This window comes from Piliocolobus tephrosceles, chromosome 17, assembly GCF_002776525.5.
Source record: "Piliocolobus tephrosceles isolate RC106 chromosome 17, ASM277652v3, whole genome shotgun sequence".
Classification (NCBI taxonomy): Eukaryota; Metazoa; Chordata; class Mammalia; order Primates; family Cercopithecidae; genus Piliocolobus; species Piliocolobus tephrosceles.
Window position 1 is genome coordinate 67,859,844 of NC_045450.1, and position 22,056 is coordinate 67,881,899.

At 44.5% G+C, this 22,056-nt stretch overlaps 1 protein-coding gene across 1 annotated transcript in view; it reads left to right on the forward strand.

Annotated features, from left to right (window-relative positions):
• CDH13 (cadherin 13) overlaps positions 1-22,056 on the forward strand; it is a 1,108,439-nt gene that overhangs the window by 528,515 nt on the left and 557,868 nt on the right. The window contains exon 4 of the mRNA XM_023226862.2: positions 5,224-5,376. Within this exon, the coding sequence (XP_023082630.1) occupies positions 5,224-5,376 (153 nt within the window). The remainder of the gene's footprint in view (positions 1-5,223; positions 5,377-22,056) is intronic.

The window sequence follows — 22,056 nt, forward strand, 5'->3', positions numbered from 1 at the left end:
CCCCAGCTCGTGAGGTTGGAATATGTTGGGGTCCCTCTGAAAATCCAGCTAGGCACCAAGAAGCCAGAGAGCTGGTGGGTAATTCAGAAGGGCTTGAGCTTCCTCCTGGATCTAAACTGAGCCAAGACACCGAGCTTTCCCTTGAAGGGCGACTCTCCCCACTCCACTTTCATGCTTTCCTCTCCAAGGTTCCTCCAAGCCATGGGGTGCCTTTGACACATGTAGAGATGTTGCATCTAGTGACTTTAAGAAAAACCAACTCTGTTTTCTGAGGTCTTAGAAACAGGTTATTAAAAGAGTTCCTGTTAGTGTTATCTGTTTAAAATAGGTCTAGAAAGAAGGTGGCAAACAGATCAGCCTGTTTTTAGCACAGGGCTCCAAACAGTAGCAGTGGAAAGCAGCACCAGTGATACTGAACAGGGATGGTGCTGAAATCTGCCCAAAGTAGTTGTCTTCAAACTTGTGTATGCATGAGAATCACCTGGGGAGGGGGGATTGTTAAAGCTCAGATTGCCAGCAATTCTCCCCCTACCCTGATTTCTGATTCAAGAGGCTTGGGGGAAGCCTGGAATGTGCATTTTTAATGAGTTCCCAGTGATGCTGATACTTGAGACCAATTATTCTAGAGACAGCAAGGCCCCTACTGGAAGTGACGCCCCTCATTTCCCTGTGCTGGTGGTCCCATAGGGCCGATCACTCTGGGAACACCAATCTTGGCTGTGGGTGTTCCTTCAAAGTGAACGTAGCTCTGAGCAGGTGGCAGGTTCAACAGCCACACCTTTAAGAACATAAAAAGTTGAAAAGAGACAGACGTGTGCAGTGCTAAGCTGGGGCCCTCACAATGAGAACTGGCTTCTTTCCTGGGGAATAAGTAATTTCAATTCAGCAGTAGGTGCCAACTCAGCTAGGTCCTCCGTCTAAGACTCTTATTTCTGTACCATCAAGTGGCTCCAGCTCTCTGAGAGAGGGCAAGAAAATGATTGAGATCCACCCTTGGCAGCAAAAGGGAAAGTTGCCCTGGGATAATTTCTGGGTCTAGAATTCAGCTTTCTGTGCCGCGTGGCAGGTAGAGAAATGGGAGGGTGATGATATTTGTCGCAAGAGGCCCATTCCCCCACCCCCTCCTTGTTTCTTCTAGAAGGTCTGGGTGCTGTGTTCCCAACTTTTTCTGAGCTGAGAAGGGTCAAGAAAAGATAACACAGAGCCCAGAAGGCTTCTCCTGGCAGGTCCTCACCAGCAGGGCCTGTGTCTGACAGACGGATGGGTCAGAGAAGCCCGTTCTTGGGAAGCGTGATTGCTTCATAGCTCTTGTAGAATTCCCATGTTCGTTTCTCATTAGAATGCTTTCTATGTTAATAGGACCTTCAAAAAGGACCTGCTCATCTCAGGTGTGCTTAGGAGAACAAGAGGAAGGAGTTTTAATCCACATTTGGGTGAAGGTGGTAATGAGAGGTGAAGCCAGCTGGACTTCCTGGGTCAAGTGGGGACTTGGAGAACTTTACAGTCTTAGAAGAGGATTGTAAAGTGCACAATCCTCTTCTTTTTAAGAGTGTAAAAGCACTCTACAGCTAGGATTGTAAAACGCACCAATCAGCGCTCTGTAACTAGCTAGAGGTTTGTAAAATGTACCAATCAGTGCTCTGTAAAAATGCACCAATTAGCACTCTGTGGCTAGCTAGACGTTTGTAAAATGGACCAGTCAGCACTCTGTAAAGTGGACCAATCAGCAGGACATGGGCTGGGGGTGGCATCTACAGCTCGGACCAGTGTCTTCTGCATCTAGGCAGAGGCAGGGAGTACCGAGGCCTGGAGCAGGTTGTGACTCCTTGATCTGATTTTGAGGGCATTCTCGCTGTATGCTTTTTACAGATGTGACACAGTGTGGACAAATATAAGGGAATAAAAGCTGGCCACCCCCTAGCCAGCAGCAACAACCTGCTTGGATCCCCTTCCATGCTGTGGAAGCTTTATTCTTTCCCTCTTGACAGCAAATATTGCTGCTGGCAGAGAGGGGTGAAACAATAATGATGGCAGTGATAGAGAAGAGTGGAGTGTGCTTGGTGACTCCTTTCCACACAGGGAGCTGTTTCCAGAGCACTTCTCTTCTGGGAGGCCTATGAATTTTGTTATTAAAAAGGAAATCTAGGCCAGGCGCGGTAGCTCATACCTGTAATCCCAGCACTTTGGGAGGCTGAGACGTGTGGATCACCTCAGGTCAGGAGTTCAAGATCAGCGTGGCCTACATGGGGAAACCCCGTCTCTACTAAAAATATAAGAATTAGCCAGGTGTGGTGGCGCATGCCTGTAGCTCTACCTACTTAGGAGGCTAAGGCAGGAGAATCGCTTGAACCTGGGAAGCGGAGGTTGCAGTGAGCCGAAATTGTACCACTGCACTCCAGCCTGGATGACAGAGTGAGATTCTGTCTCAAAAAAAAAAAAAGAAGAAACCACCTATTCCCTCAGAAAAGGATAGAGACACCATTCTTACCCATTAACAACAGTATAATTTTATTGTGATGATTAATATTGGAATTACTAGCTTTGATTAACTGAGCCACTTCTGTGTGGTACGACACGTACTTTATAGATGCCATCTTATTAAACCCTGGCAGTGCTGGAAAGTAAGTGGTATCATCTGCACTTTAAAGATGAGGCAATGGACCATGTTCATAGTCACACTGTGGATCACTGGGAAAGCTGGGATTGCAACATATATCTGTCTAATCAGTGGAGTTCATTCTCGCTATTTGCCAGCCATGGGGATCCAATGGTGAGCCCAGTAAGCTGTGGCTCTTGACCTCATGGGGCTTCCAGGCAGCAGGTAGGGGGTTAGTGGAAAAATATCAGTTGGATTAATCAAGTCAAGCAGTGACTGAAAATTATTTTCATCACAGGGTATGACATACCTTTTTTTTTTTTTTTTTTTTTTGAGATAGTCTTACTCTGTCACCCAGGCTGGAGTGCAGTGGGGCAATCTCAGCTCACTGCAACCTCTGCCTCCCAGGTTCAAGCGATTCTGCTGCCTCAGCCTCCTAACTGGGATGCCAGGTGTGCGCCACCACGCCCAGCTAAATATTCTGTAGTTTTAGTAGAGACGGAGTTTCACCATGTTGGCCAGGCTGGACTCGAACTCCTGACCTCAAGTGATCCTCCTGTCTCAGCCTCCCAAAGTTCTGGGATTACAGGCGTGAGCCACCACACCCAGCTCACAAACCTTATTTTTAATCTTCTTTTATATCCAATTTTCAGTTACTCTTAAAAATACAAACAGATGTAATTGGTGTTTAGTCAATACTCAATGTATTTTAATAAACAACATTTTTTAATCGGAGGGGGAAAAAAAAAAAAAAAAAAAAAACACCTGTAATGCCATGTGGAACTATGCATTGCTGCTGTGCAGTGATCCTGCCAGATGAACCCTGGCATAAAGTTAATGCTGCCTTAGGCACCACTGCCACCTGGTGTTAGGCATCAGAATTGCAGGCTTGGCGGCAGCCAAAGTGGCCTGGGTGGTGGGGAAGCAGCGGGCGGGCAGGACCCATTTTCACTAGGAGAAGGCAGATTTCCTGTCCTAGCCACCTAAACCCTCCAGGCGCTGTTGAGTATGTTTCAATAGATGCCTGCTCATTTGTCATTTGGTGACAGCTAGATCTGTATCAGCTTTCTTTTATCTGTATGTCCTGAATGATTATTGTGTTCAGGACCTTTAAACTGTTTTGTTATAATCAAATTAATGTTTGAAGATTCTGATGATAAAGTGACATAAATATAGATGAATACTTGACGGTAAACTCTAGACTACACTTATGCCAATAATAGTTCTCTTTAGTTGCACATCTTCATAAAAGACCCCCCCATACTTTGACCCCAGCTACTTCTCAGCCTAACCCTCTACATGCTTAAGCATATGCCAGTGACTCACAGTTTCTGAAACTTTCCAGACTCTTCCTTGTCTGCCTGCCGCCTTTGTCGGTGCTGTTCCCTCTGCCTGGAACTACTTTCCTCCACCTTTCCCTTCCGAATTTATTCTTTAAATGTCAAATCAAGGTCGACAGTTTGTAGGAAAATTCCATAAAGTAAATTCAGAAACAACAGTGTTGTATGTTGTATTGCAGTGTCTCTAGAGAAATAGAAGATGTGGTTCTGAACCCATTTTTATCTCTTTCATAGATTTGGCCATGGTCAATTGCTGACTTGTTCTATCTCAGTAGTTTCATCCATTAAGTGGAAATAATAATGTCCTTTGCCCCCAGCATTGAAATATACATATATATATCTCATATATATATATCAACTGACAGCTGCAAAGATGCGGATATAGATAGATAGGTAGATAGATAGACAGATAGATAGATAGATAGATAGATATGCCCCTAATCTGAGGTTTATATATATACACACATATAACATATATATATTATATATTATATATATTTAATGCATAGGGGTTTGATATACATAATATTTAATATATAATATATAGAGGTTTAATATATATAATAGGGGTTTAATATATATAATACATAGGGGTTTAATATATATTATATGTAGTGTTTAGGGGTTTCATATATATAAAACCCCTAATTGAGGTGTGTCTATATATAATATAGATACATATATTTAATATATAGGGGGCTTATATATAATATTTGGGGTTATATACATATTATATATATAAGCCCCCTAAATGGATGTGTGTATGTATCTATGTATATGTATAAACCTTTTCTGATGAGACAAAATGCTTCCTCTGCACCATGTCTAGTACTTATTAGAAGTGAAAGGGCAGGTGACACTGTGGATTATTGGATATATGTAAATACCTAGAATCTTGATCAATGAGTGCCCAGCAAATGGTTTCCATTATCTTTTTTGTTTTGCTTGCAGATAAATTTAAAAAAATATATGTTTGTGGAGTTAAAAATAATATAAATGTCCAATTTTGACTGAACTGGCGTTATTGCTCCCCTTGATCCATCACTATATGTCACCCGAGTGCTGGTAACATTCCTTAGCTGACAGCTGCAAAGATGTAGATATTAGAATGAAAGGTGTTAGGCAATGATGCTATTTCTGGTGCTGTTACTTTAGTCGAATCTGTGTTCACCAGGTACCTTTGTGCTGGCACCTGTTATTAGTGAATTGGTCGCGGAAGTATGTTTGCAATGTGCTTTCTCTGTGTTTTCCAGACAGTTTTAAATGTCTCTCTGTTTTTCTGAACAGGTAGTTGACAGTGACAGGCCAGAAAGGTCCAAGTTCCGGCTCACTGGAAAGGGAGTGGATCAAGAGCCTAAAGGAATTTTCAGAATCAATGAGAACACAGGGAGCGTCTCCGTGACACGGACCTTAGACAGAGAAGTAATCGCTGTTTATCAAGTGAGTGTGCCTCCCATGCCCACCCTGTGTGCAGAAATGTGGCTTTCAAAGATTATTTTCTTCCCACTGAGCTCATTATTTCTGTGCCTCATCAAACCCGGGACTGCATGGCTTTAGGGTGTTTCTGTGGGAGGTGAAGTGGATGGAGTTGAACCCTGACAGGGTAACAGTGGGGGGTCTCTATCTCATCAACAGAACCCTCCAGGCCTGCATCAGACTTTGGGTACCAGAGACCGAGAAGGTAGACCCTGGGGGCCTCTCAGAGGAGGTCAGAACCCTTAGGGCAACTTTGGCTTTCCTGAGACCAGTTTGATGATCTAGAGCTGGAAGAGGTATAAACCCCAAGACCTGATATAATTAGCAAGACATGGTCCTTAGGGTGAAAAAAACTGCTAAATATTCAGCAATAAAGGAGTAGTTAAATTGTGGCAGATTTTGCAAGGCAGTTTGGCCATTTAAAATGCTTTTGAAGAAGTTGTAGTTATATGGGAAAGATTCAAGATATTGAATGAAAATGACATACAGACACATATGGTATCCTCATTACCAATGGAGTATTTGCACATATCTTGAGGTGTATATGTTTAAGAAAAATGATAAAGAAAAATCAATGTGTTAATGGTTGTATTTGGAAGTGAGTGATTTCTTTGGTTTTCTTACCTACTTAAATGCATTATTGTGAGTTTGCAGTGAGAAGATACTATAAGGGCATTGGAGGCATAAGGTGCTGGACAGACATAGAGCAGTAGCGTGATGATGGGTAGTAAAGTCCCCACCCTCCAGCAGAACGTTGGCTGGGCAATGTGCTCAATGGTCTCGGGCCCTGGGAGGATGCGGGTGCCTTCTAGATTTCTATCTCGGAAGACTTGCCAAAGACTTTTCTGAGCATTTGCTGGGAGAATCCCCTGTCAAGGAGAACTGAAGAGTGAGCTATGTGTCCCACCTTATACCCAAGGGAGAATCAGGTAGTTGTATAAGTTGAATGTTGGTGCCCTCAGAAATACCCAGTTCCACCTGGCCTTGACAGTAACCAGAGGTGACCTGGCAGCTATTGGTGTCCAGCTGCTGTAGAAACAACCAGCAGTCGACTATGGATAGATACCCTCTTCTCTCTCCATGCCCATCATGGGAGTCTCCAAGAAAGTTTGGGCACAAGGAACTAAGGAAAGATACAATAAATTTCATAATTTCTTAGCAGAGTGATCAAGAGCTCTGGGGTCTGATATGGTTTAGCTGTGGCCCCACCCCAATCTCATCTTGAAATGTAGCTCTGACAATTCCCACATGTCATGGGAGGAGCCCAGTGGGAGGTAATTGAATCATGGGGGTGAGTCTTTCCTGTGCTGTTCTCGTGATAGTGAATAAGTCTCATGAAGAGTGATGGTTTTATGAATGGGAGTTCCCCTACACATGCTCTCTTGCCCACCATTTAAGAGGTCCCTTTGTTCTTCCTTCATTTTCTGCCATGACTTTGAGGCCTTCCCAGCCATGTAGAACTGTGAGTTCATTGAACCTCTGTCCTTTATAAATTACCCAGTCCTGGGTATGTCTTTATCAGCAGCATGAGAACGGACTAATACAGAGTCTGAGATCCTCCATTCAGATCTCAGTGCTACTGCGTACTGAGCTGTGGGAATTGAGCAACACTCTTACCCTCCTTGATTTGGGATTCTTGTCTATAAAGTGTGAATAGAGCTAACGCTTCGGGGGATTATAAAAAATGAAATTACTAGTTTTGGCTAACTAGTAATTGCTACATAGCTAATAAAATAGAGCTTGGGCTGCGGCTTTGAGCTGCTCATACTTTTTAGAAACTGAGGCCATATAATATTACAGTAGTTAAAAGCATAGATTCTGCACACAGCCAGATTGGCTGCATTCAAATCATGGCTATCATATACTAGGTGTGGGAACTTGGCAAGGTGTCTGCCTCAACTTCTTAACCTGGAAAATGGGAATAATAATAATGATGATCTCATACGATTTCATAAGGATTAAATGAACTAATACATATCAAGCATTTAGAAAATGCCAGAAACATAGTAAGCACCATATAATCTTCCTACATGAGGAACAGTAATCAATTATATTAAAGGTGAAGGAAGGTAAGTGAAAACCCAAAGGACTCCAAGTTATAGCCCAATTTCTCATCTCCAGCACAAATTTTCCTTGAATAATCTTGAGTTTTTACTATACTTTTATAGTCTACTTCATAGCATATTGATTGAGCAATTCATTCATTCTACATACATTTAATTCAGTATTTATAGGGTGAGGGACACTCTTCAAGGTGGATATAGTAGCAACAAGACACACTGGGTTCCTTGCTTTCATGTATCTTTTATTCTAGTTCTTTGTTTCAAAGTAAATTGGCTTGAATTGCTCTCTTATGTGGGTATGTGACATGCCAGGAAGTTGTGCCTTGTTTATAACATGGCTTGTTGATAACACCGGCACAGAGTCTTGTACCCTCATTGGAAAGGCTGCTGGTATTTAGTGGGCATGCAGTTTCTTACACAGGTACTTGCGTCACTTATGACTGGCAGACTAGGACCCAGTCATTAGCAGTGCACTCTTCAATGGGCTCATGAGGGCCTACTTTCTGATGCCATTTCCCTCCATGCCTCATGCCCTTCAGTTCAGTCATTGTCCTGTTTTCATGACACCCTTGCTGAAGCTTCTTACACTTGCTGAAGCTTCTTCCTTGAAGAAGCACGTTTGAGGAAGAGCCCCGATCACTCTGTGGTTCTCCTATTTTTAGACAATGAGAACTGGGTTACTCTCATGTTGGTCTACTTTGGGCACAGGAATGTTGCACTTTCAGTTCATTTTAAGTGCCTATTAAGAATAAGTTACTATTGTAGTAGTACAGCTAGATCCATGGTGTTCATGGTAGTCAACATTGTTGGTAGCAAATGAGGTTCTTGGAAGAGTAGAATGGGAGGTCTCCAAATCCCCACATTTTAGTTTCTAGTCTTGCAAGTTTAAAAAGGAGAGAGCCTGCGGGTGAATGTGTTGCCATCATAATAGCACCAATGTTTCTATTGTTTAATGTTAAGTGCTACTCACATGCAAGTATGTGTTAATGTATTAACATTTTCCCAATCCAACAAGAAACATTTTGGTCTAAACCTCAGGGATTTGTATGATAAGAAATAATCTGAAATACATTTGTCCTTGGGCCCCTGAAGTGCATCACCATTGAAGCTGCTGTTTATTGAACACTGCATGGCAGATATTGTGCTAAACACATTGTATACATTCTCTTATTTAATCCATTTCACACCACAGACTTAAGAAGTAGGTGTTAACACCATTTTACAGATAAGCAAATAACTGTTAAACAACTTTTTCAAGGTCTCACAGCTGGCATGTGTTGGATTTGGGATCCATATCCGTTTCTTTTCAGCTCCAAAGCCCTGCATTTTCAGTCACTAAGAAACACTCTTCCTATTTTATCCCCAACTAGATTTTAGATCTAATCTGTAAATTCTTTAGCTCCTTTCCTAGGAACTCTGCTTACTGGGGCTGGGAAGGGAGTTTGACTGGCTGGGTGATCTATTACTTTTTAAAAATCATCCCATTTCCATGACCCACTGCCGTCTTGCCACTCCTCCCTGCCCCAGCCCCCAGAAGAACTTCCCAAGCTTCTGACCCAAAGTAGCACCTGGCAAAATAATTTATCTCTTGCAGTACTGGAAGCTGACATACTAATGCAAAGTCTCCTGAAATATTACTCATTATTATGCATTTTGCCAGCATTTGAGTGATTTGTGAACTCTTCATTGGAATAAAGTACTGTAAATGATTCATGAATGACCAAGTTTATGAAATTCTATAAAAATATTAGCAGGTGGTAATGATTCCCTCACACTGCGAATATGATCTACTGGCTGCAAATTTGCCAATATGGGATGACAGGAGTGGAGTGGGAGACCATCTGTTAGGCAGGTGGGGTGGGGGAAAGACGGGGAAGGGAGTTGGGATGGGCTCTGCAGGAGGTGCAAGGCAAAACAGGAAGCGGGGCCAGGACCAGGGTAGCAGGCAGGTGTCCTTGGCAGGAGACCTTCACACTGATCTGTTGTCCAGTGGGAGATGCTCAGATAACTGGGAATGTTAGAACTGGGTTGGAGAAGAGAGGAGCATATGGAAAAAGAGGCAAAACTAACTTTATTGAGCATCTATTAAGTGCCCAAGAATTCCCTAGGTCCCTGACATATACAAACGTATGAAAATGGTTATCTTTCTTCACTGATGAGTTAGATGAGGGCTAAACAGGTTCCCTAGATGCATTTTTACCATTAACGTTGGGGTGAGCGTGTCTTGAACATTTACAGTGTGCCAAGGCTCCATGCCAAATACTCAAATGATGGTCTCAGCTCATCTTCCTAAAGATAACCTTGATACATCTATCACACTCAATTCTAGAACAGGTAATGGGAACCACCTGTGTTCCTGGCCTCAGAACATGGACAGGACCTTACCGCCACCTTCTGAGTATTTGCTCACATTTTATACGATATAACTTGCTCTTTTTCAAGCCAATTTCTTAGTCAAATTTTGAATTTGTGGTCAAGAATGTTGTCATAAAATTGAAATACAACTGGCAGTCAGAGGTATCCTCGTTCATATATTTTCTTTCATTAATGTGGCTCTACCCCAATTCTAACCCATCTGTATCTCCATGACAATTTGGCAGAAAATACATTAAAGTGAAACATGCGGCTGTCATGTGGAAATAGGTATATCATAATGTCCGTGCTTATGAGATGATTGGGAGATATAGATGTACCCATATTAGAGAGTTATTAAAGTGATTAACCTGGTTATTATAATGTCCGTGTTATGAACAAATGATGCACACATTACCTTGATGGGATTGTACTACACCTGATTAGACTTGTACTTGGAAAGGATCCCAGCCCTCACTACTAGGGACATGCTACATAAGTCTTCTTTGTTCTCTACTCTGGTCTCCCCCATGGCTACCTTTCCTAGCCAGGGTTCTTGGTGGCAGTCAACAAAATCACCTCCAACTAGCTTACAAAGGAAGAGGTTTATTAAAGAGTACAGGTAGCCAGTAGGATTGCCCAAAATGCCAAGTAACCTTGCTTACAAGGCCAGATAAGGTGTTGCTACAGGAAATACCCATATATGAACTATTCTAGGGCAAGGTTTTTCAACAGTGTCACTATCGAAATTTGACGCTGGATGATTCTTTGTTATGAGGGGCTATCCTGTGAATTGTAGGAGGCTTAGCAGCACCAATGGCCTCTACCCACTAGATGCCAGTAGCACCCCCACCCCACCTAATCTTGACAATCAGAAATGTCTGCAGATATTGCCAGTTGTCCTATGAGGGGCAAAATTGTTTCCATTTGAGAACCACTTTTAGAGAGAAGTATCATAGTCCATTTTGTACTGCTATAACAAAATATCCAAGCCTGGGTATTTATAAAGAAGAGAAACTTATTGGCTGTCATTTCTAGAGGCTGGACAATCCAAGGTCAAGACACTAGTAGGTTTGGTGTCTTGTAAGGCCATTCTCTTCTTCCAAGATGGTGCCTTGCACCCTGCACCCTCCAGAGGAGAGGAAGGCTGAAATCTCATATGGCAGAAAGTGGAAGGGCCAAAAGACAGCACCTATTTCTGAAAGTCTTTTAAATTAAGACATTAAACCTACCCATGAGGGTGGAACACACATGCTCTAATCACCTCTAAAGGCCTCCACCTCCCAGTACCATTACTTTGGCTGTTATATTACAACAAGAGTTTTGGAGGGGACAGGCATTTCAGCCACAGCAAAGAGTCAATGTTGCTGCTGTCTCTTCCTGCCAGTTTGCTCTGACGCTCACAACTGGATGTGGTAGCTCAGCTTTGGCTACCTAAAAGAGCCAGGCGACTCTGCCATGCTCAGAACCTCTGATCTGCAAAGCACAGCTGTGGCCTTCTGCCACTCACTTCCATCCAGTCTCACGCTGGTGCATCTGCAGGAAGAACCTAGACCATAAGCAGGATTCTAGCCGCAAGAGAGCTGGGTCAACATAGTTTTTAGTTTTTCCAGCTTCCTGGTACAGGAAAGTCCGCTAGCCGAGCACTGGAGCAGTTGTTCTCATCTACCACATTGTCATGTCATGAGTGTAATTTTTTTAAATTCCATAGGTTTTTGGGGAACAGGTTGGTATTTGGTTATATTAGTAAGTTCTTTAGTGGTGGTTTGTAAGATTTTGGTGCACCCATCACCCGAGCAGCGTACACTGAACGCAGTTTGTAGCCTATTATTCCTCATTCCCTTCCCACCCTTCCCCCTTGCCAAGTCCCCAAAGTCCACTGTATCATTCTTTTGCCTTTGCATCCTCACAACTTAGCTCCCAATTATGAGTGAGAACATACAGTTTGGTTTTGCATTCCTGAGTTACTTCGCTTAGAATAATAGTCTTCAATCCCATCCCAGGTTGTTGCAAATGCCATTAATTCACTCCTTTTTATGGCTGCGTAGTATTCTGCCATATATATATGCATACACACATACCTCAGTTTCTTTATTCACTCATTGATTGATGGGCATTGGGGCTAGTTTTATATTTTTGCAATTGCAAATTGTGCTGCCATAAACATGTTGTGCAAGTATCTTTTTTGTATAATAACTTCTTTTCCTCTGTGTAGATACCCAGTAGTGGGATTGCTAGAGTGCGATTTTATACCAAGCGAGAGTCTGTCAGTCTGTCAGTGAGAAGCTTAGTTACCGAAAGGCAGGTAACAGGTCACACCTAGGGGAGTGTGTTTTCACACCTGTGATCTTAACTTCTCTCATCATTGTGGTCCTGTCAATCAGTAACACACATGTGGCCTAGGTAAGAGCCCTGAGTGGGACAAAACAAAGAATCTGGGTGAAAAGCCCAGGCTTTGGTGCCAGATCTTTGGAGGGAAGAATCTTGACTCTACTATCACATGAACCATATGAAATTGCCATTCTTACAGGTGGAAAAAAGGTGAACACTGGCAATTTCATGGTTCATTCTAATACTCTGACACCTTTAGCAAGTTACTTCTCAGCCTCTGTTTTCTCCTTTTTAGAATGAGAGTGAGATTACAGTATCATCTCCGAAAAGTGTTGTAGTTAGTGAGTGTTTATCATTCAGCCCAGTCACTTAGTAAGTGCTCTGGAATTGGGAGCCAGCCTGCCACATATCGGTTTTATAGTTTAAGCTCCCTGCAGGTAAAATGGAGTTGAAAGCACTTGTGAGGCAGCAGCTAGCAGGTAAACAGTTGAATGTCGGTAACTGTCTGTAAAAGGGAATCATCTCACTGGGCAGTTTCAAACTGTGGACTAACAGCATCACCTGGGAACTTGTTAGAGATGTAAATTGTTAGGTCCTTTCCCAGCCCTGCTGGATCAGAAACTCTTGGGGTGGGTCTCTACATCTGGGTTTTAGCAAGCCCTCCAGGTAATCCTGAGGCTCACTGTAGTTGGAGGAACACAGGTCTAAATACTCACACTCCTGGGTACTAACATCATGGCAGCTGACCTGCTTTGAACCAGTTTCGTTACAGTTCTTGTAGGGTAACACGTGCCTCATGTGTGCTTACTCCTCCTGGTGCTCCGGTGTGCCATTTGAAAGCCCTCTCCATCCAATTCCAGCTCTTCCAAACTGTTTTCTTTTTGTTTCATTAGTGGCACCTGAGAGCCAGGCAAATTTGTCCCAGGCTTCCTTGCTGCATCCTATCTGGACTTTGGATGACTGTTAAATGCCATGTTACTGCATGTTTGCTTGTTTCTCAGCCAGAGATGAAGATGTCCTCAGAAGATTGGAGCTGGAACAGGCTGATGTAATTCCCGATAGGGGGAAATTAGTGTTGGGGTCAGCAGAACCAGCTTTATCTGCCTTAGTAGATCTGTGACCTTAAAGAAAGCATTTGTGGTTCTTGAACTTTGTTGCCCTTAAAATCATCTGGGGAGCTTTGAAAACCCTGAATGCCCAAGGTGCACTCCAAACCAATTAAATCAGGATGTCGCAGAGTGTGACCAGGTGTCAGTATGTTTATGTAATTCTCCAAGTTTTTCCATCGTGAAGCCAAGTTTGAGAACTGCTGTGTTACTTGTCTATACCCCAGTTCGTTCATAATTAGGAATTAATATGATACCAACCAGCTAGGTATGTTTGAATATCAAGCGAGATAATGCAGGAGTTTCTAACACATAATAAAAGTCAAAGATCTCATTTCTCCCAATTGCTTGACTCTGAGCAAACATCTGAGGCTGCTTTCTAATGCTTCCTTTGACACAAACACTTAAAAATCGGAATTCAGAGAAACAGAATTTAATAAATGAACGCTTGTCTTCTGACTGCTTGTGAAAAAATAATTCGAAGTTCGTTCGCAGCCCCTCCCTACCCCTGCACCTCTGAGCACCTCCACCTGACTTTTTCCAGTTCATCTCTTCATATTACCAAGCACTTCATTTTATTACAACCCGGCCTTATCTGTCAGGTGCAGCTGGCGAAACTGAGGCATGAAGAGGTTAAACGACCTTGCGGCAGCAGCCACATACCTGGATTACACTGCTGAGTTGCTTCTGACTGATTATTTATTTGGTCCACTAAGCAAAGCTGCTTCGTCACTCAGGGCTATGGAAACATATTTTTCTCTGAACTTCATTAGCACAAACTCCTCAGAAGAGGTTCAACTTGAATCTTGGCAGGTGGGAGAACCCCACATTCCTAATTTTCTCTCCTCCACCCCCACACTGGGCTTTGCACCTGCGGCGCCTGGCCCACACTCGGGGCTTAGCAGACATCCATGGAATGAATAAATGGTTTGATGGCTACATTTTTTTTTTCTTTTTTTGTTTTAGTTGTCTAACTACAACCAAGTCTACTTCGTCATGCTGATTCTTCAAATTACTTGGCAGCATTTTCTTTCCCAAGGTGCTGAAGCATCACAATATGTTGGGACTGGGAGAGCCTTAGACCCATTTTGTCCAGACCAGCTGCCCAGCGAATTTACAGGGAACAAGTTAAATAACTGGGCAACTGCTCAGACTCCCAGGACTTGAGATTCCCTGGCTATGTAACTGTCCCTCATGATGAGCATTGTGGCTGACACTCTGGGACCAGCTACCCACGTGCAGGGATGGGGTGGGGGGCATCCATTCCAGCCCCCACCACCCACTGGCCATGTACGTGCCTTCAGCAATCAGCATAAAGATATTTCTTTTTATTTGGTAAAAATGAGAAGAGAGAGGAAGAAGAAGTGTATTAGAGGTGTGGACTGGAAGAGAGAGGAGCCGAAGAGGGGATGCGGACAGGTTGATCCTCCTACGCTGGGACCCTGAAGTGGGTTGAAGACCCATGGGTTTGAGAACAGGAAACGACTGAGGTCATGTTTTATGAAAGACTCTTCAAGATTGAAAATGGGGGCCAGAAGCTGATTAAATTGATCACAAACGATTGGGTCAGAAACCGGATTCAAGCACCACAGCTACGGGAACAGGTGGCCAAGGACTACACAGGTGGAAAGAGAGGGCTCTTCTGACACCTGCAGCCCTGTGGCATGGGAAGTGCTGGTCGCTAGGGGTGGGCCACCGTGGTGACATTTCCCCCAGTGGCCCTGATAAGGGTGGAGGCAGCAGCAGTTGGCACGTGGTATGGAAGCTGACATTGATCAGGGACCCTTGTGAAGCCAGCCTTTGGCCTCCCAGGAAATACCTGGGGAATAATGTTGAGATGGGGACTGAGTTCCCCTGGGGCAGGTTGGAAGCTGGTGGTCCCTATGATCAGGAAATAAAGGCACATGTGCCCCATGTCATCATCCCATGTTGGGAAGTCAGCCAACCTCCACGTTACTCATCTCAATTCTTGCCTGCCCACTGGTTCCTGTTTATTTGGAGCAGATGCGTGACTGCTCTGGATGTGAAATAGGGAGAACCTGTGAGCAAAACTCCCGGGTAAAACGCACGTGGGGAAGCATGCTTTTTGGCCAGCTGAGTCTTCTTTTCCAATCTAGAGAAGTGGAGGAAAACAGGGAAGCAGCTGGGGACCATAGAGCCGGCATCCACACCAGGCAGCACAGACTCAGCAGCTCCACCAGAAAGGGATTCAGCTCAACCTGGGGGTCGATTACAGTCAAAGGACATTGATCGGCGCCCAACTTGTGTTAGCCACTGTTTCACAGTGCTGTGGATACAGCAGCAAACAACCACCAAATCTCTGCTTCATGGAACTCTGTCCATCTACAGGCATTAGTGAGTATGTGACAATCCGGTGGTCATAAGTGCTGGGAATAGACACAGAGCCGATAAAAGACGCAGAGGGTGGTGAGAGACACTGCTTGGTCCAGGAAGGCCCTCCTGGGAGGGGCCATGAAAAGGGAGGCCAGATGGAAAGTCTCCTGAGGGCAGGAATGAGTGCTGTTCTTACTCTCACATACCCCTGACAGCTGTTCTCAACCACGGATGCTTTGGTCCCCTAGCAGATGCCTGGCAGTGTCTGTAGATGTTTTTAGTTGTCACAACTGGGGCTGTTATTGGCATCTGGTGGGTCAGGGATGCTGTCCCGCATCCCGCCATGCACAGGACAGTCCCCACATGTCCTCAGGGCCATGCTCTGCAGGCTCTTTGCATGGCATTGGCCACTCGGAGGGTCTAAAATTATTGCATGGTTTGTTCGCTCAGTATTCATCAGGCTTGGATAGTCAAGAAGTCTGTGTTCATCTCTGGGGCACCACAACAAGGGACACTGTCTCTGTTCTTGTAAAGTTCGCATGCTAGCTGGGGCAATGATTTGCGGCAATTGACTATATTATGTGAGGAGGGTCATGGTACAGGTTCAGCCTTCCAGAGGACATGAGGTCAAAGCAAGTTCTCAAGAATGAGAAGGAAGCCAGGGGACAGAGCCATGGATGGGGCAGGAAGAGTGCCGTGAGGACTTATGGCACCTCCAGGGGAGTGCGTGCAGTTTAGGGCAGAGGAGGGTAGGGCCGTGGGGGGTGCTTGATTAGAGGTGAAGGTGGGACTCACATGCTAAGGCGTGAACTTAGACCTGAGACTCCTGTGGTGAAGGGGAGAGATGATGGAGGATTTTTGGCTGAAAGTGACATATCAGATTTGGATTTTACAGGGACTGATGCGGTTGACATGCGGGGGATGAATGGGAGGCAGTGAGTTCTGTCTGTAGGTCTTTGAAGCCAGAGTGACGCACATCAGATAGATGTAGTTTTCACCCAGGAAGACCTGGATAGTGAATAGGATTAGTCCAAACTGATAGTGAAGATATTAAATAGACCTTGGGATGAAAAGAGGAGCAGGAATGGGGAATTGTGGGAGGAGGGCAGGCCATACTGGGCCTCCCTAGGGCAGGATGAGGTGCTTCGATTTTGCTGTAAGGAAGCCTCAGCCTCAGAGCATTTTCAGCAAGGGAGTGACATCCAATTTGCATTTCAAGAAGATAAGATTTATTTGAGCAAGTCAATAATAACATTCAAATTGTCGTGAAATATAAATTAATTCAAAAATGCATTCATTTGTTGAGACCCCACTATCTACGGGCACTGGGGAAAAGAGATCAAAGATAAAACCTTGCTTTCCCTGGAGCTCAGATTTTAAGCTTCCTTCTACACATAGTAAACCAGAAAACCTTTATTTTTAAATTCACATGTGGAGGGGTGGGGAGCATTTTGTGCACTGACTGGTTCTCCCCATTTAGTCTGGCATAATTTCCATGCCAAGTGAATATTCTCTTTTAAAATTTTAAACTTAGAGGTTTTTCTTTTCTTCTACATAGGTTTATCAGTGGTCTATCTCAAAATTTATTAAACACAATTGGCCAGAGCTGTTAGCTGTTGATTTGTTTGATTGGCATCTGTTTTAAGATCCTTATTATCCAGAAGGCTTATCTTTTTTCACAGTGAGGCATTAGGTAGCAAAAGAGATCGTTTCCGTATTATTTTTCTTTCTTCCAAAGGTGCAGATGTTTGCATAATGGGCTCCTTTAAGTAAAGTCCACCTTTTCTGGAATCATGTTGGAAGGTCTGCAGGCCCATGATGAGGGACTGTCTTATATTCTCTAACTCAGGAATACTCATTCCTGTTTCTGCATGTGGGACCGAAGTGAGCCATGTTCAGTGTGCCAGACCAAACACTCTGAAGCTGGACTAGAGTAAAAGCAAACTGGAGAGTCACATCCTCGTTAAATGATGGCTTAGCACGTAAAACATTCTTGTGACTGGATTGTCAATGTTTGACAATAAGATGCTGGGAGGAGAGCCCTGTGCTCTTCTGAAATTGATCGTGTCCCTGTTCAATGGATCATTAATACCTGGGGAATACGCATATAAAAGGGGTAGACCCACTGCAGAGGTCTTGAGCAGCGGTCAGAAAGGCTGAGAAAAATGGGCAGCTGGCATTTCGCAATCAGTCGTGAATGCATTTTCTATTCCTTTGCAGTTTTTATTGCAGAACCTAATCGTGAACTCTACTAAAGTCACATTAGTTCCTGTTCAGTGTTTCTTATCTCCTGTGATGTGAGGCTCTGGTAATTAGCAGGGCTGTTTCAGCTCCCAAATAAAAAGGAAATATATTTAGAAAATGGATGTGTTAACTCGAGAAAGCAGGCACAGGAAGGCCTGCGTGAAGTATCTTTCTCTTGCTGAGGTAGGCTGCAAGTCGATGTGGAAAGTTCTAGACCATATTGTGTGTTCCCTCCGTGACCACCCCTGCAATCCTCTTGACTCCTTATTCCCAAATCTGGGATTATTTTTAGAAAGCTGTCCCAGGCCGGCACGGTGGCTCATGCCTGTAATCCCAGCACTTTGGGAGGCAAGGCTGGCAGATCACCTGAGGTCAGGAGTTTGGGACCAGCCTGGCAAACATGGCGAAAACCGCGTCTCTACTAAAAACACAAAAATTAGCTGGGCATGGTGGCAAGTGCCTGTAGTCCCAGCTACTTGGGAGGCTGAGGCAGGAGAATCGTTTGAACCCAGGAGGTGGAGGTTGCAGTAAGCCAAGATCATGCCACTGCACTCCAGTCTGGTGACAGAGCAAGACTCTGTCTCAAAAACAAAACAAAACAAAACAAAAACAAAAACGCTATCCCAGAGGATATCAAACTGAGAAGACAAGTGTTTCTTGGGAATGCCACAATGTGGATGGCATAATTTTGGGTCAGCCCAGGAAATCCAGGCCCTGAGATAGAAGGAAGGCAAAACTGCGAATTCTCTGTTTGGAATGTGAACCAAGCATATGCCAAGAGAGATCTTGGAAATACCATTTCCATCCCGAATGGTTGCTCTCTTTGTTCGCATGCCTTCATCTTCCTCAGGCTTTGACCTTCTCCCAGCTCTCTAAACTTGAACAAATGCCCAGAACAAGGCCTGGTGCTAGGATCGGAACAGGGAAGACACATGGAAATGAATAAGAAGGTTGCATTCTAGATAACTTGCACATCGCGGCCCCCTTTTTATAATAATCCCTTTCTCCGTCCTCCCCACCCATCCTCACTTCCCTCTCTTCTATGAACAATTCAGTTTAACTGTGTAGGTTGGATCTTGGCATGCTGGTACTCTGGGATGATGGAAAGTTGCCTTCCTACTGAAGGTCAGCCACAGAAAGAGCATCTGTATGTTGGCAAATCTGCTAGGTTCAGGGCTCTCCGAGGGAATAGATGGGAGAAAAATTTTGGATTCACTTTTGATTGTACTTACTGATGGAGTCAGGATTGGGGTGAGGATAATTGCACGTTAACAAGCATAGATCGCGCATGGAGTGGCCATCCTGTGCGGCAGAGAGTCCCCTGACGGTTGATGTGTTCCAGCAGGAGCTGATGAGTGCCTTCAGGAAGAGGGATTGTTACTTTATGTAGTTAGATTAGAAGTATGGGGTCTGCAAGCTGTGGCCTGCGGGCCCACTCTGGCTTCACCCACTCATTGCATATTGTCTGTGGCCTCTTCCACCCTGCAGCCGCAGACTTGAATAGTTGTCAGTGTGACCTGCAAAGCCAAAAGGACTTACTTTTCCCCTCTACAGAAAAAGCTTGCCAACCCTGGACTAGTAAACCCTGGTATGGGTTAGATGTTTGTTCCCTCCACATCTTACATTGAAATGTGATCCCCAGTGCTAGAAGTGGGGCCTGGTGGGAGGTGATTGAATTGTGGGGGTGGATCCCTCATGAAAGGCTCAGTGTCATCCCCTTGGCGACCAAGTTCTTGCTCAGCTATTTCACATGAGTTCTGGATGTTTATAAAAGAATGTGACACAGAAACAGAAAACCAAATACCGCGTGTTCTCACTCATAAGTGGGAGCTAAATGATGAGAACACATGGACACAAGGAGGGCTTTTCAGAGGCTGGAGAGGGGGAGAAGGGAGAGGATCAGGAAAAATAACTAATGGGTACTAGGCTTAATAGCTGGGTGATTAAATAAATGTTTACAACAAACCCCCATGATACAAGTTTGCCTGTGTAACAAGCCTGCACTTGCACCCTTGAACTTAAAAAAACAAACAAACAAACAAAAAATGGCTGGGCGCAGTGGCTTATGCCTGTAATCTGAGCACCTTGGGAAGCTGAGGTGGGCAGATCACTTGAGGCCAGGAGTTCAAGACCAACCTGGCCACCATGGCACAACCCTGTCTCTACTAAAAATACAAAAATTAGCCAGGCATGATGGCGCACGCCTGTAATCCTAGCTACTAGGGAGGCTGAGGCAGGAGAATCGCTTGAACCTGGGAGGCAGAGGTTACAGTGAGCCAAGATTATGCCAGCTGCACTCTAGCCTGGGTAACAGCAGGACTCAAAAAAAAAAAAAAAAAAAAAAAAGTGTGGTACCTCCCTTCCCACACACACTTTGCTCCTGCCTTTGCCATGTTATACACCTGCATCCCCTTTGCCTTCCACCATGATTGTAAGTTTCCTGAGGCTTCCCCAGAAGCTGAGCAGATGCCAGCACCATCCTTCCTATACAGCCTGCAGAACCGTGAACCAATTAAACCTGTCTGTTTTATAAATGACCCACTCTTGGGTATTTTTTTTATAGCAATGCAAGAACAAGCTAACACAAACCCTCATATTTAGGAACTGGTAGCTCCAGTCCTTTGGTATCTAATTTTAAGAGCTTTTGAGGCTACCATAGTTTATGCATTAAAGGAAGTTTATAAGTTTCCCCTTTTCTGGATATTTCCAAGGAAAGGCAAAAATGTGTCCCCCTGAAATGATGGTGATGTTTTCTGACCTAGAGATGAACTAAGTCCAGTCTGGGACAGGCTCCCCAGGAAGCCTTTCCATGGAGGTCAGTGTGAACCCACTTTTGCAGATTGGCGGCAGGGGCAGCTTTAGGTCCCTTGAGGTTGTCTGCACCCCACTTCCCAAGTAAACAAAATAATGACTAGAAAATCTTTGCAAGAAAGGGGAAATGTGCAAATACACGAGACAAAATTGTTTTTCTTTCCCAGCAGTTTTCCCCCTTAGGACCATTGCACAGGCCTGAGCTACTCTAGGAGTCTCTTTTGCTCCCAGGCTCAGCGTGAAGCAGACTCTTACCCTCTAACACAGGAACAGCCACAGCAATGTTGATGATCATAAGCAGCGCTTGCAGGCTTGGCTGGTCCTTTACAGATGCTATCTCACCAATCCTTGCGCTGGCTCAACGAGTAGGTACCTGTATTAGTTTTCTATTTCTGCCCAAACAAATTCCTGCAGCCTTGGTGGCTTAAAACAACACAATTTTTATCTTACAGTTGTTTAGGTCAGAATCCAACATGGTTCTCACTGGGCTAAAACCCAGCTATGGGCAGAGCTGGCTCCTTTTGAAAGGGAGCATCTTTCTCCTGCCTTTTCCAGCTTTGGGGGGCCACCTGCATTCTTCAGCTCATGACTCCTTCCTCCGTCTTCACAGCCAGCAATGGCAGTAGCTCCTGTCATGCTCACATCTTTCCTGTTCTCTCTTCCCCAACCCTCTTTCCTTTATAAGGACCCTTACGAGTCCATTGGGCCCACCTGCATAATCCAGAATCCTTTAAATTTATCTAGTTCACAACACTAATCCCCTTTACCATGTAACCTAACATAGTCAAAGTTTCCAGACATGAGGATGTGGGTGTCTTTGGAGGCTGTTATTCTACTACCACCACACCCCTTGTATAGATGAGGTAACAGAGACACAGAGTGGGTTAGGAACTTGTCTAAGGTCACATAGTGCTAAGTGATGGATGATCTTAACCTTCGACCCCAGCTATTGTCATCTCTGGAAAGCGGGGACGGATAACATGGCCAGCGCAGTGTCCAAGGGGCTCCCCTAGTCTGCTGGCTTCAAATAGGGTGACGGCCAGAGGGAGAAGTACCTCTGGATGAACCCACAGGGGCAACCCTGGATTCTAGCTCTGAAAGCTCACAGGCAGTGTGTGGCAAAACTGGTTTCTCTGATATGTTTTCCTTCCAGAGCGGGAGTGCCCAGCCTCTTTCAAATCTTCCTTTTTTTCATGTATGTCACCTAGGTGCTTTGTGGGGATGATTTTCTGCAGAATGAGTGAGTGTCAGGAAACAGCTGGCCACTTGATTTTTATTCCTGTTAGGCGCAGTCCTGGGCACAGAGCTGCTTTGCATTCGTTGCTTAGCAAGAAGCAGGCCCCAAATAGCCACCTGCCCCGAGGCCCTTTTGTCCACTGGAGGGGATGTGTGATTAGATGGAG